The 16,067-nt window shown below is 39.9% G+C and overlaps 1 protein-coding gene across 1 annotated transcript; it reads left to right on the top strand.

Moving 5' to 3' along the window:
* The first annotated feature begins 3,996 nt into the window (after window positions 1–3,996).
* On the top strand, window positions 3,997–12,792 carry LOC112560540 (uncharacterized protein PB18E9.04c-like). The gene is made up of 3 exons (XM_025232457.1): window positions 3,997–4,614; window positions 8,835–9,056; window positions 9,581–12,792. Exons 2-3 carry the CDS (start codon window positions 8,870–8,872, stop codon window positions 9,994–9,996), a joined length of 603 nt encoding a protein of 200 aa, XP_025088242.1. The 5' UTR covers window positions 3,997–4,614; window positions 8,835–8,869; the 3' UTR covers window positions 9,997–12,792.
* The last annotated feature ends 3,275 nt before the right edge of the window (window positions 12,793–16,067 follow it).

The raw sequence follows: 16,067 nt of genomic DNA, 5'->3' as shown, positions 1-16,067 counted from the left end.
CAGCTAATGAATAACAACAGTCCCGGCATAGAACATCCCTTAATGAGTTACTCTCACCTTTAAAGTCATAAAAGCTCTACATACAAAAGTTCTAGTCTCTCAAGTGGGGAACCGCAACTGGTAACACGAACGTTCCACACCGGTGCTCCAATGCAAACAGAATAACAAAAGATCATACTTACGTTCAAGCGAAGTTCGTGTCTGACCAACACCCTCACACACCCTCACACGCCCTCACGCATTGACATTCTCTTGGATTCTCTCCCTTGTTTGTACCTCCAATGCTGTCCTCTCGACGATCCACTGTAGCTAGGGCTGGCCGTTAGACACTGTCGTCTGATGAGGGAGAAGTTACGTCTCCTAATAATCCTTGACAGGTGGTGCAAACACTTTAGACTAACAAATCCTATAATCCTTGACAGCTGGTGATGGCTGTGCAAACACTTTAGACGTTACAACTCATATAATCCTCCCTCTTCTCGTCTTCCTTTGCCCCCAAGTAATTCCTTAAATCCTTACTACTCAATGATTATACAATTCGAAAACGCATCTACTCATTGTCACAACAGAAAAAAAATTTCCCTCAATTAAAAAATCTCCGACCAAATGTTAAGATTCCACCTTATTCTTTCACCGACCATTACAATCATGATGCTGCTGCTGCTGCTGCTGCTGCTGCTGCTGCTGCTGCTGCTGATGCATATCTAATACCTTGTCTAGGCAAGGAATCACTCGCATTACCAGTCTCTTTCACACAGAAAATCTTCACAACTTTCTACCTCGATGACTTGCTCGGGAATGGCAAAACTGAGTTCTCAACAACTGCAGGGATTCCAATGAATATTATGCGCTCTTCCTTCTATAAGTCATGCTCACTATAATGCATTCCTATCACATAGCCAAGGGTGGCAATCCATGCTTCTTGAAACAGTCAGGGGTGATAGCCCATATCCCTGGCATAGACACATAATAGCAAGAGAGAGAGAGAGTGCACACGTGTGTTTATCTGAGAGAGAGAGAGAAGGCTAAAATAACAGTATTATTTCTTTTTACTAAAAATGCGATTCGATTTTGAGATCTTAATGATTTACATCTAGATGCAACTTAATGACTGAGTAAAACACCATCGGAAATTTTTGCAATCCTTCCTCCATTTCTTCCTTCATTGTTTCCAACGGCAGCACTGAGGGACTATAGGAGACACACTCCGAGCTTCTTTGACAACCGGTGAGTGTGCACTGCGCATGTACTGAGTGTTTAACAAAATATATGTATTCTTAGGATCTTCCGCTTTATCTGGGACGATAATTACTTAGACATAACGACTGGAAGATAATAACAATAAGACTAAAGTTTACAAAGTGACAAGCCGCCGAAGACAATTATTGGCAATTAGTGGAAAATAGGTTTGAGCTCAGGGTTAAATGCAAATAATTAACTTACTTCGCGAGGCAATTACATTCTCTCCTGTTCTCTTTGTCATCACGGCGTACGACCAGATCATAGTAAATTATCTCTTTTCCTCTAACCCGCCTTCTTCGGTACAAAAAGTATGAGCAAATATTTATATTAGAATATGTTAGTATTTCTATCAAAACATAACTTTGTGACAGGTTTCCATTGCATGCTGTTGCATCATTTTTTCCAGCCTAAGCCTCAGTTCTAGATCGTGATTGAACCAAGGGAATGGTAATTGTAAGCACACGTTTATCCTCGTTAAAGAAGTGAAACTGGAATTAACATGGATCGGTGATCCGCCCCGATTTCCAAGGTTCAAACCAGGAATGACACAGTTGCCTCTAGCATCCCTCTGTCACGATCTGAATTTGTGCTCGAGACTGCTTCAAAATTCTCAGAGAGCAGGCGCATAGGTCAATAGGTCATGTTGTCTTCTTGTCTATGACCATCAGGAAGATTGTCGACGATAATATGCAGCCTTGTCTTTTTTCCAGTCTTCACTACGAAAGGTATGGTGAGTTTGCCGTTGTGGATAATTTGGCAGGGCGAGTCTTCGTACAACCTCTGGATAATGTTCATGAGCTTAGGGGGATACCACACTGGTCCATCAGCCTCCGGATGACGTCCCTGTGTACACTAAGGCCTTCTCAAAATCCACAAAAGTAAATACAGGGAGGATCGCCATTTGATAGACTTCTCAATGATGATAGATGGTTCAAAGCAACTTCATGTGTTTTTATTATTGTCTCGTCGTGTTCCTGTGTGATGGATTGGAAGGGTTAGTTTAACCCAGGAGATTCTTTCGGAGGGAACGGTTGTGAGCTGGGGGGACGGAAGTGTTGTTGATAAGTAAACAGGATATGGGGGATGGGTAACTTCAGTTCTGAGGGGAAGAGGGATAGGTCTTGGAAGATGCTGGGGAGAAGGAAAACAGGAGTGAGAGTTCCTGGTCTCTGAAACATATAGTGCCACGTATGTATCCCTTGCTACGTTGCCATTAGTTACTGTCATTTCTACCAAATTACTCAAGTGTAATGAGGTGCATAAGAGTTTACATGCAGATCCTGTTTTTACATGTTTCCCGGATTTGTTTATATCAACTGTATGGTTCATACAGATGGGAACTAAATTCTAGATTTCTTTCCAAACTCCTTTTAACATTTCATAGACAGCTACTTTAACCAACTTAACATATAAAAATGCACTAACGATATATGATTTGGCCAGGAGATCTGCAGCATAATGAGTTGCTGCTCTGTGTGTAAACAATACAAGGGACAGGAGAAGCAAAGCCTAATAAACATCTATATGTAAATGAAAATCTGTGCGTCTCTGTCAATCAGTGTGTGTGTGTGTTAAAAAGCACAAAAGTGCTAAATAAAAAAAACAACAGACTATACAGATATTTGCAGAACTAACCATGACATTTAAGTTAGCCCGATAGTTTTCAAAGAAGCATTGAAACAGAGCAGCAAAATCTGTCAAAAATCATGACCCCTAAACTCTGCTTGAACCCTGTGTTAGTTATCTTTTTGCAGTGCTTCAATATGTCACAACAGTTTTTCAATTGAATTTTTATTTAAAGGCTTAATATTATTGAACTTCACAAGCTCCGTTCCCAAACACACCAAAAGAAATGAATGACAACATTAAGGACAGGTGCAATTTAAGTTTCTGTAACATTAGAAAAGAAATGGAAATGAATGGAACATCTGAAAAATATGCGTGGTGCTTGTGTAGTGGAGGTGGAGGGGGCGAAGACTACAAATTCTACTTTACATGAATACTTTTCTTTCTTCGGGCTTGGAGCACGAACTTGTATTACTGGACTGCTGGCAGACTTTTTTTTTCAGTTAACTACTAAAACGAGGCAGGAGTGTACAAAGCTTCCGGTTGTCACATTCTTTGTTTAGGCTCGCCGAGACTAACAGCGGAGAACTTCGCAAAAGGCTAAACGTTGGTCTCGGCTGACAGACATCAGCCCAGCTATACACGTCCGTGCTTGGAGTAAACAAGTAATTGAACACATGTGTAAATCTGTAATGTCTTCACCTGATGACCTCACTGCTTTTATGAAGTACAGATATGAGCCATTTAAATCCTACATTTTGAACTGGGAAAAATACCAGACTCTGGCATCAGTTGTCCTTTCACTCTTCACGACTATCATATCAGAATTTTCCCATTTAAAAATGATGCAGACTGAGTTCGCCATCCTGTGAGCAAACGCGTAATCTGTGCTCTAAGGGGAGGTTACTAGCTGGTCTTGACACTACTTCGCTTGATTCTTCTCAGCGAGCAATAGAGATAATTTTGTACCCACCAGTATTTAACGGAGAAATTACATTCTTTCGATAACACTCCCTGCACTTCATATCGTGTCAAGAATGTCATCGCTCCCTATTGGTTTTCTACCCGCTACTTTTATATCCGTCTCGCATTGTCGGCTGTTAGCAGCTTTTGAGACAACTTGGTAGCTACCGTCAGCTGAGGCCAAACCCAAGGCAATTGATAACAAACCTCCCTCCCAGCCACCATCCCCTCCAACAAAAATCTAGCTTGACAAGCCGGCCATTGGTCACGTGGGCGCAGTTTCCAATCAGGAAGTTGAAGCACTCGTGATAGATGGACGCCAGTCAGTCTTTGTTCTTATCTCGGAAAATAAACTCACGCATTGCTATTCCTTTGTCAAGGCTTTCACATCGTGCGAGAGGTATAGTCGTCGGCCGACCTCTACGATACTTCGTCACCGACTGGCCTCAATCTACTGGAACGTTCAGCAACCTGACTTAGCTTGACCATTCTCCACCCTGACCCTAGTGCACGCAGGTCAAAGTCCCGGGTTCGTCAACGAAGACGACAGCGATGTAAAGCCTTGGCTTCCCATTCTTCTTGTTGTCCACCTTGCGAGGCGAGGGAGGCAGTGACGCAACAACCTGGTTTTCCAGGAAGATCGAGAGGAGGAGTGAAGCCATTCAAACGAGATCCTGGCGACTAGAAACGGGTATTGGACTTTAGCCGTTATCAGACCACACTGGTTTCGTTCCCTCAGAGAACAGCCTTGGTAAATGTAATCATGTTACACGACGGGAGTGGCACGTAGGAGATGAAAGACAGCCATCATTGATCGAACGGAGAGAGTTTTGATATCGAAAGGTAAGAATTAAAACTTACACCTGTTTTGTTCTTTGCTTTGTCGTGTCATAAACAACAAGAAGATGTCGGAGTGTTATCCTGTTGGTTCAGACGTAAAACATTCAGTCTCTCGCTTTCTTTTGTTCAACAATATCTCCACTCCTAGCTCCCCTTGTAATCTGGTCTCTTCACACCCCACCTCACTCCCACCATTTTTCCAGTGACAGTCACCTTCTGTCTCTAGGCCGCTTCAAGCTCAAATCACATATTTTGTTCTTTTTTCTACATTGTACCTAAGCCCTGGGATTGTTTGCCAATGTTAGACACTGTAGGTTGTTTTACCGCTTTGTACTTGTGGGACAGAACTCATTCACCAAGATAAAAGAGGACCAAAAAAAAAAATCATTTAAAAACCTGCACCTGTTCCGATAACCTTTACAATTAAATAGTGTACCTGTTGGTCGGTTGCGATAAACGGCTGCATTGAAGTGATAAGACAAATGCGTTTGTGTGCTCAAGTTGTCGGTGCAGTTCTTTGACTTTTTTAAATGCCTGGTTTTTTTCTACATTTTTGGAGAAGGGAGTGTTCTTTATATCTTTTTGATTGTTTTAGTTAGTTCAGGGTGTGTTCTTCTACGAGTACTGCATGAATCAGCACTGGGGATTTAAAATTGACGAACAAATAAACATACAAGTAAAACATAATAATTTTTGCGTGATTGAGCTAGTCAAAAGCATTCCTCATGGGGAAATAATTATAAACGGCATTAAATAAGCGAGGTGTTGATGATGCTAAACTGTTCATCCTCCACACTGTAATCAAACACCTGGAGAATCCTCAAGCCCATGCTAGACTATTATTCGCTGATTTCTCTTCGGCCTTTAACACTAATCCAGCCACATATCCTAGCTCGAAGACTCCTCGACGAGTTTCCCTTGATCATCAGCTAGTGTCATGGATAATTCACTTTTGGTCGACAGACAGCAACGAGTTCTTGTCAATGGCACTTTTTCCGACTTAACCACCACATGCACCGGCTCACCTCAGGGATGTGTTCTATCCCCGTTTCTGTTCATCCTGTATACCAACAGTTGTCGCAGTAGTCATGAAGGTCACTATCTTGTCAAATTCTCTGATGACACTGCACTGCTGTCTCTACTTAGCGGGCCGGTGCACACTCACGGTGATGCTTTGGAAGAATTCATTGTTTGGTGCGATGACAACTTTCTAGAACTTAATGTGAGTAAGACGAAAGAGATTGTCTTTGATTTCCGTCGGAATTCTCCACCGTGTCCCGTCTGTGTCATCCATGACAAGGAGGTGGAAATTGTTTCTGCTTTTAAATACCTGGGCACCATCTTCGATAGGCGACTTTGCTGGGATGTCAACACTCAATCTGTCGTGAAGAAAGCTCAACAACGCCTCTTCCTTCTCCGGAAGCTGAGGTCTTTCTCTGTGTCCCCCCAATTTCTTCAGCTTTTCTACAGATCACATATTGAGAGCGTGCTGTCCTTCTCGTTCATCTGTTTCTATAATAGTTTATCGATGAAGGACAAGAGCAGCCTACATCGTGTGGTATCCACCTGCTCCAAAGTCGTTGGATCCACCCAGAGTTCTCTTCAGGATCTGTATAACAGGAGGACTCTTCTGAAAGTGTCTGCCATCCTTCGTGATGACAGGCATGCTCTGTCGGTGAACTTGTCCAGCTCCCATCAGGTCGCCGATATAGTATGCCTGCATGCAGGACAAACCGACTGCGGCTGTCTTTTGTTGCTTCAGCCGTCAGACTTTTGAATGGATTATGAATGTGATGTGCATGCGATCATGTATGACTTTAATCGAGCTGGTATGATTGACTGCAACACGACTGCCTGTGGGTTGATATATATAATCGAGCTGCAACTGAATTGCCCTCTAGGGATTAATAAAGTATTATCTTATCTTATCTTATCTTATCTTATCTTATCTTATCTTAAATAAATAATACATTGTATAAATATATAAATTATATAAGTAAGTATAAATTGTATGGATATAGAGAGCTGTTTTGTCAACGGGGAATGGCCACTTTGAATGAGGAACATAGTCGAGGTGAAAACTTCAATTCAATTCAACTTTATTATCTCAACGAGGAGAAATTGCGAGACGTAGTGAAACAACTGGCTGGAGAGTTAATTTAGAGCCAGGTCATCAGCTGATAAACGGTTTAGGTGAAGTACCTTGTACACTACCAGTCTCGCTGGATTTGTGATAAAAACGTCTTGATCGGTTTCGATTATGAGAATTATCGCCACTGACATTGGTGACGATAAACATTTAGCTATATTTAGTAAGTGATTCGTTTTTCAATGGAGTAGATACGCATATGTTTCGTATATTTTTGAAAAGGGTGGGTTTAAGGGATTTTTTATTGCTTCAACCTTACAGAGTTACAGGATCATAAACCAGAAAAATATCCCCAAACATGCACACTGAAAATAAAATCTCGTTCAGTGTTTTAACTTAGAAAACTGCAGTCAAAGTACTAAGTAAATCGATTAAATTATGTTATTTTTTAATTTACTACTAGCTGATTAAAACAAACACACACATACACACACGCACAAGCGCACAAAGAAAGAGAGAGAACTACATTTTTCTCTTTGTTGTAGGTACACGTAAACACTGGGTCTTGTTTTCCATCTATGTCATAGCTATTGGGGACGAGAAATACATTAACAGCATCATTATTTACTGTCAAATAAAAAGGAAACATAGCGAAAGCCATGCAGTTTATAAGGTGTTTAGCGGCATAAATGAGGAATTGTTCTGTTTCCCAGTTACACGTAGTGTTTGTTTGACTAAAGGCTGTCGCTTGGATTTGTCTTCTTTTGCGGTGTCAAGGCCAGTGTTTGCTACAGAAGTAGAGAGGCAGGCCTAAAAACATGATAACAGAAGATGAGCAGTAATCAGTGGAGTGGTAGGGAAGGAGAAATGACAGTTTTAAACGTTGACCTTACAGATTACAAAGCAGCCGGCATCTGTAAATAAGTATCGCATGCCTACAACTAATACTCACTGGAAGGACTGGCTTCAGATAAATATTAAGTATGCAGAATAATGAAATATTTACCGCTGTGGACGCTCTGAACAAACATTTTCTAACAGCTATCGGGGCACTCCCACTTTAAAGAAATATATGAACTTACAGATTTTTGTCCATTATGTATGTGTTGCAAGTGTTTTGTTTCATACTGCCTGTACTGATCAGAAATGAAAGTTTTTAAGATTCCTCCAATAATGTCTAAAATAATATTAATTAGCAAAATAATTAGTGTTTTGTATAGTTTAAAATAATTTTCTTTAAAATCACCAAAGGTCAAGCATTTACCTTTTTCATCAATATGTATGCTGAGAGCGAACTTTTAATGCATACAGTCATCTTTCCCCTCCGAACTATATAGAGAATAATGACAAAAAATTCTTCAGCATTTGTAGGCTATTCTAACATCTTTTAAATACATTATTAGCATACTCATTTCCACCTGTTGACATATCTTTTGTTAGAGGACTGAAAGACATGATGTCATTACAAAGGATGGAAGTCTAATCAGTATGTCTCAACCAGCTAATAAGAGAAGTAAAGACACGCCTTCTATATTGGAGCTGTTTCTTTGTTCTGTTTCTTAATCATTTTATACAAATGTAAGCAGCTAAGTATCCACTTTATTTAGAATTGTGTCTTTTGGGCCAATAATATTTAAGACCAGATGAACAAGTTAAGAAACAATTTAGAGTTTCTTACCATTGTCGCTTTTACAAGTTTTATTTTTTCATGCATAATATTGTTCATTTCACCTAATTTCTTTTCAAAATTTTATTAAGAAACTGCACTGGTGTCAGTTTAGAGCTTCAGATATTTCTCCACATTTTAAAGTCCTGCTATTGATAAGCACCAGGACCGTCCACATTAAACTGTTTCTGGTTTGCGAAGCCCTTCGTATTTTTGAAGACCTTAATCTTTCTTTTCGTCGTGGGTAAACTTTTCTTAACATTAAAGATTTTCGTGCGTAGGGGATTAAGCCTATTGATGCCATTTCCTGTGTCTCACCCATAGGAGTCTGCTCAATCTGTCCTTGCCATGACCTGGCTTAGTCTGTACCCGTTCAGTACCATCATTTTTGATGGGCAACGCTAGCTTCAAGTCTGTATCAAGATCACTTTATTTCGAAATCGTTAATTATTTTTCTTCATGTGTCAGGCCCAGTCCCTTAACCCTCGCCTCTATCTACAAAGATGATTGGTATCACATCTGTGGTGTGTGTAATCATGATTCTGAGGGCAGTCCACGGAAGTTCAACTACACCAACACCTCCATCAACGTTACCACCAACACAAACACCAACACCAGCACCAACACCAACAACGTTGACATCAACAGAGACATCTTCGTCAAATTCAACCTCACCAACGACCACAACTGGTAAAATCCATATCTCATTTATAAATTAACGCTAACGTAAGAAATTATATCCAAGCTAGCCTATTTTCATTTAGAGATGATACCGGAAGGAAGACAGTACCGGTAAATAAATAAATAAACTCAGATCGAAGAACAAATTAAGTGCCAGTAAAGCCCTGGAAAAGTGAGAATCAATCTCGTTAACGTGACATGTCAATGTTTATATTTTTTACAGGACTTAATCCATAGAGTCTCGAAAGAGTCAGCTAGATAGCAAAAAGGGAATGGAGATGGGCTAAAGAGGGAAGGTGTAAGGATGGAAAGAGAAAGTGAGGGAGTGAGTGAGGAAGAGAGGGATGGAGTTAGGAAGCACAAAAAGAGCAGGAGAAATTATGTTGACAAATTGTAAATTCTTTACTACTTTCTGTAAGAACCTATATGTGAACAATTGCAAGTTGATGAATTACCGGATGGGAGAGACGTGTTAATATTTGTGTTACTGTAAGCTTGTTTGACATTTACAGCTGTTCGCAAATTTGTATCAGGAATCCCAAGTACAAACGGCACAGCAACGAGTCCTGCTTCAGATAGTTCCTCCGCAACACCAACCACCCTCACACCCTCTTCAGACACAATAATAGCAACCGCGACACCATCAACGACCGATCCGACCAACACGAAAAGCGGTCTGAACCAACAGGAGGAGATCGCCATCATCTCTTTCGCAGTGCTTGCCATTACCGCCCTCATCGTGGCTTTCGTCGCCATCTTCAGCGTTCGTCTCAACCGAGCTCGCGAGAAGCCCCAGCCGACACAGATAGAGATGAGGCACATGAACGGCAATCCCACCATGCCGCGCGGATACTCGCCTTCTGAATACAGCAGCCGCATCTCTGATGGCAACGCTTCTGGCTCACAAAGAAACGTGTCCTTTTCCGTTGAACCCCTTGTGGACAGTTAGATTATCCGGCTATAGCTCCTTCCCAGAATGCAATTAAGGTCATCGCATCACCCATTTAAGCCGATAACCTTTGTCCCCGCTAATCTTAATATGTGTGCCCACCTTGGACGCATAACAGCTGGAGCCCAAAGGCCGCATCGCCTTCATTATTGGTTTAAGATGGAGACCGGCCTGTTAGTCTCAAAATGGATTCCAGTCCGGACGTGTGGCTCACGTTTCATGAACTGCACCCAAGACAAATTGACTTCCTGCTCGACAAGGAAGCTTACTGTGGGTGTGTCAGGTTGACTTAGTCCCAGAGGTTTTTTCAAGTGACAGGAATGTTTATGTAAACTACAACTGGGTTTTAAAACAACTTTATATGTCAAATGTGATAAGAATTTTTACCTATCTTCAGCGCGGCTCAATTGCTTCATGGGACATATCGTCATACAATACGACGCCAGTGCGAACTTGACATTTGACATGTTGAAAAGGATCTTATTTATATTATTGTACGTGGCCTTTAGCTGATAGCAAATCCAAAGGCGGTTTTATCTGACAGTACGTGGAAAGAAAACCTTTCGACAAATGAATGAGGCAGGAGAAAAGAGAGAGAGAGAGAAGGAGTGTAAGTAAAACAGACTCAAGCACATGCACATCCACGTATGAATGGATACCCCAACACTCGACAGGCATTTGTTTCTTTAGCTTTATCTATCAATCCCTACCAATAAATTAAATGCTTGACTTTATTTATATCGTGTTAAAAAAAATACTGTACATTAATTCACTTTTTACAAAAAAGCTTTTTATAGATGTTTGTTGACGTAGGTCCTTTTGCATACTGTCTCAGCCACTGACATGCTTACAAATATTTGGGCATTTGATTATCTGCATTATTAACAGATGTTATCTTCTCTGCTTTGTTCCTATATGTATATTGCTATATATGTTATTGAAGTCATTACATTAGCTGTGATATATTTCTGATAGCTTTACTGCAGAAAAATTCCATATGCCTTCAGAATCCAACTATTCTTCACAAGATTTTTTAACGCCTTCTTCTCATTAGTTATTGCCATATTATTTTTTTGGAAATTAAAATAATTAAAGAGTCATATTCTCACTCTTCTAAGCACTATTGTACATGTACATTATTCAAATGAAGTTTGTACTTGGTCTTTCCATAAAAAATTGCAATGAAACTCATAGATACCTTCACCATCAGAGATTGGATTGTCTTGTATACTGAGACATTTCTCTGCTCTTTATTCTCTGCTAGCATTTTAAGTCTTATACTTCTACACTGTAGTCAAAATTATTTTGTGACAGATCTTCGTTGTACACTATGGAATCAAAGTAAGTTGTCAATTCTTCTTGAATGTGTTTTCCTATTAAATCCCCTCACAAAGAAAACAAATTATCACGGCTGTGTAGGGTCATAGTCATATTTTTTCTAGCCTTTATAAGGAAACCAACAACAACAGCAGCAATAACAAAAACCCCATGAACTTTTAGAATGAAAGAGGAATACAGAATTTTGATAACTTTTGACCAAAGTGTTTATAGGATGCTGATTCATGGAATGTTTGTACGGACATCTGACCCTGAAAAATCTATGAGGTATTTCACGTGTTGTACATATTGTCAGAATATTAATAATCACTTAGAAATGCAGTAAATTGTTAAGATCACCACAAACAAGCAACGGCTGCTCACTAGCAATTTTATTTATATGATATTCTACAGCTTCTACTCCATCACTATTATCATCATACTATTCATTCTGGAGCTATCTACACAAATGTTGGAAAAAGAGCTAAAAGTGGACTTACCAATCATAAGAAAAAAAAAATTTATTCTCTGATAAGTAGTCTGGAATAACAGTTCTAATGCTACTTAAATGAAATGAGCATTCTTTTAATATAAAAATGTCTACCTTTGTAATAATAAAAAAAAACTAACTGGGGCCAGCTGTATAACACATTTCTAATATAGGCTTTAACTCTTTGCAAATAATTCATTTTAGAGAAACGCAGTAAACAAAAAAAAAAAAAAAAAAAAACAAAAAACAAAAAAAAAAAACAAAAACAAAAAACAAACAAACAAACAAACAAACAAACTCTTGTTACATTTTTTAAATTGTTTAAAAAAATACTTAATCCAAACTTGTGCTGTCGTAAGCACATTTTTCGTACACTCTTGTAATGGCCTTAGAAGCTAGTTTGAGAAAAAAAAGTTTCTAAATATGCTTCGCTAGAAAAGTTTTAGGTTTTAGAAACATGTGCGACTAGCTCTTGACTTTGTTTATTTATTTAGTTTTTTAAGATTTCCGTTTTATTCAACGTAATGCTTACTCACTATCTTACCACTATTGTTTTGTCTCAAGCGTTGAGAGCATACTCTAACACTAGCATCATCTCTTACTAAATAAAATGAGCGTTTGTAGTTTTCCAGAACAAAGGTTTATGTCAGAGGTTGAATAGTGTTGCATTTGTGTGTGTGTGTGTGTGCATGCGTGCGTGCGTGCGCGCACTTGCTTTTTTTTCAGTACAATAAATGCATGTGTTGTGTTATGTATGTTACATAGGAGACAGAGTAAGGTAACTAAGAGACAGACAGACAATACAGAAGACAGATTAGCATGTTTTTAGACAGACACGTAGGCGGACAGAAAGAGAGACAAAGGCTGCAGTCAAACCACAGCTGATAATTTTTTGCGAGCTCTGACGCCTGAGGTGTTTGTGGAGGCTCCGACAACAGCCTCGGTGTTTATTTTATCCAGTGATACAGCAATTAAAGCCAGAACTTATCTGCTGCGAGGTCTTGGAATGCTGTGTACGAATCAGATCACACTCTAAATTTCTCATTTGGTGGACATATATAAACACTCACACACACACACTTTTATACCGACATTAACACACGCACAAAGATGTTTATACATACAAAAGACACGCGCATGTGTATATATATAACTAGCATATACACAATTTATACACTTGCATGCGCGCACACACACAACAAACACAATATACATGTGTATTAGCTACACGCAGGCATACACACATACGGAAAGTTTAGCACAAACACGATTACACTAATATACAATTCAGGCATGTACACATGCACACAATATAGATGAGTTCAAGCCTATATATACATACTCGCCCACGCACACATACACGTATACACACGATCATACTATTATATTCCTAGTTTACATACATGTAAAAAGATGTTTCGAAGCACAAATGTGGACACACACACACTTAATATTGCACCATTATTTACGCAGGCATGAACACATGCAGAATTAAGTTTGAACGCACACGTGAGCGCGCGCGCAGACGCACAATCAAACGCGCACCCTCTCGTGAGCAGACAAGTGAACATACAGGCAGGAAAGCACAAATTGACATTCTCACCCAAGAAGAATGTTTGCATTTATTTAAAAACAATAAAATTATACCAAGCCAGCAAGTAGGCCAGTAGTTTTCCACGATGAAAGTTGACGAACGTTCTTTCGCATTTAAATAAAGCGCACAGCCGTGGTTTATACATCTTTTTGCATCGACACGCCACACCGAGATCGCAAGTTTTTAACTACACAGTGTAACCCTTCACACCAAAGGTCGTGAGCTTTCAGATCGGATTTCCCCAACAGACCGTTTGCCATTATAACCCGCATAATTGGACAGGTGCTGGGGTGTCGCTAGGCAAGCCAAGACAGGTACTCTGCACCTTTCTGACCTCTCGTACCATGTACTTACAGATGATGCAAAAATTATTCTTCCTTGTGCGTGAGATTATTCTTATGACACAAGATGCATAGATGACACAAATTAGGCTGAGGTCAGAGGTGTGATGTTTGCACGTTACACTTAGTGGTTGTCGACAGGATCATTATCATGCAGAGCACAATCAACGGATTGAGGCGTGTCCGTGAGACTCGAAACAAGTACATAAATACCCCAGCTCTCAATAGTAGCAAATAAAATTATAAAATTTTCTGCTCACTCTTTTTTACGTGATTACATCATCCCAGGGTATTTATCATCAGATGTTTCGATCTTCCAGTGTCTTGTTCTTCTACATAGTGTTGTAAATTGTTGCAATGTAAAGACTAGACCAAGTCAAAGAAGTGTTCATCTTGAGTTTACATTTTCGGTGACATGTAAAGATATCGAGCAACAGTTATACTGCATAGTGAAGTGTGTTTGTATGTACAAATGCGAACAAGCCTGGGAGTGAAATGAGAAACCTATAATCAAAGAGTAACTCTCCCATTCAAGTACAAATAGCTCCCTGGCTAGAGTGTCGTACAGTCATAAAGATGAGAATTTCTTTAATTCTAATTTTGTCTTCAAATCCAAGTAGCTTTATTTACACAGACACAGGTGAACTCACACACTGCAGGGGAGAAAATCAACCCCAAACAAAAAGCCGTTTCGATCGTCTGTAGTGCCATAAATTTGTCTCCCTTGAACCCTGCAATCATGTCCCTGGCAGTTTCAGAATTACCCGAGGCTTTGATATATCCCAGAAATTAATTGGCAAGATTCTTAGGTGCTTAGGAATCTTTGCCCGACAGAAGTTCACACTTGAGTAATCTGCAGAGAGTAGGAATTGAAATTTCTACTTGGACTACTAACAGAGGCGGCGTTAGGGGGTGGCAAATGGGGCGGCCGCCCCAGGCCCCGCTCTCGAAGGGGCCCCGCGCATTAGCCCCGAGGTCATCTTTATGACTTATTGCTCGCTGTGTTAAACAAGTTGTGACAAAAAAATTGACGTTCAGAAAACACTTCTAAGTTCTAATTAAGCAAATTATTGAACCCATGTCTTCACGTTAAGCCCGACAATAATAACAAGCAGTTTATTAAGTTATTGTCACCATATTATTTCGCTTTAAGAAAAAACCGGTACTGTCACAAACGGTTACGAATATTTAAAACACTACATTCATTCGTTATTTCGCGAAATTGATCCAGCCTATCTAACTGTATATAAATCAGTGCTTCCGGCATCACATCTACACGTATCCATTACCCACGGATGGTCGGCCCCAGGCCCCGCGTGTTCCTAACGGTTCCTAACGCCGCCTCTGACTACTAAGGTCACGTGCTTGATGGAAAGCCTATCCACGTCTGCCCATGGTTTATCTTTCTAACGAACTGATTTAAGACAGACCATGCATACGCTCTGCAACAGGATTTCTTGTTGTGCACTTTAATCAAAATATCGTCTAATGCTGTATACTGTAGAGAATCCAGGGGTATACCTTCGAGAAAGTAACTGTAAAGAGGTAAAGATCCGAGTATTCTCTCCATAAAGAAATAACATGAGGACCTGGCTGTTTGTCCCATCATGCAAACAACCAGAGTACAGTGTGCCTGACGTTCCTCCCTTTAGGTTTACTGCTTTTTTTCTTCTTTGTTTTTCTCAAGTAAATAACCCCAGGAATCCGTGTCCTCTACGTTTCGCGTGTTCCGGGTCATATCCGAACTAGGAATAGCTTGATGTCACTACAACCCAGTAGGTAACATAAAGGCAAGACAGACAGGAGCCTCCAGGACGTGACAAGGAGTGCAAAAAGAAGACATGGGACTCCATCAAAATAAAAACAAGGGTTGAGTAAAACGAAAACAAAATGCCTCCAGATATCTTTACATATCAAACTGACTACAGTCGCGGTCTGGACTGATTATGTTAGCGGCTCAACAGGCAACACATACACACCTGCATAAAAAATTGAGGAGTGGTAATCGTCTGTAATCCTGCGCCTTGTTAAACAGCATAACCTGTTAACCTGTGATTCGAGGGCTAAAGAAAAGGAGATTTTGTTTGCATGTGTATTTCAGTACATGTTGTTTATGTTATAGCCAAAAAATGTTTGCTCGCTCTGGTCCATGGAGACCCTGATTTTATTGCCCAATAAACATAAACATATAAATGCATGTATTGGAAACATGCCAAGAACAGAAAACAGCAAGAGAGAATAAGTAAAAAAGGTATTTATGTGTTCACTTACTGACCGACTCATCCATGCATGTGAGAGCTCTTTGTCACAATTTTATTGACTCTTGTAT

This window comes from Pomacea canaliculata, linkage group LG3 (assembly GCF_003073045.1).
Source record: "Pomacea canaliculata isolate SZHN2017 linkage group LG3, ASM307304v1, whole genome shotgun sequence".
Lineage (NCBI taxonomy): Eukaryota > Metazoa > Mollusca > Gastropoda > Architaenioglossa > Ampullariidae > Pomacea > Pomacea canaliculata.
The sequence above is the reverse complement of the archived record's forward strand: the minus strand, read 5'-3'. Positions and strand labels throughout refer to the sequence as shown.

What these genes read in the sequence shown, in the direction of transcription:
- LOC112560540 (XM_025232457.1), top strand. Translation starts at nt 8,870, where the DNA reads ATGATTGGTATCACATCTGTGGTGTGTGTAATCATGATTCTGAGGGCA. An exon ending in CTCACCAACGACCACAACTG is followed by an intron (nt 9,057 to 9,580) that starts GTAAAATCCATA and finishes AATTTGTATCAG; the next exon opens with GAATCCCAAGTACAAACGGC.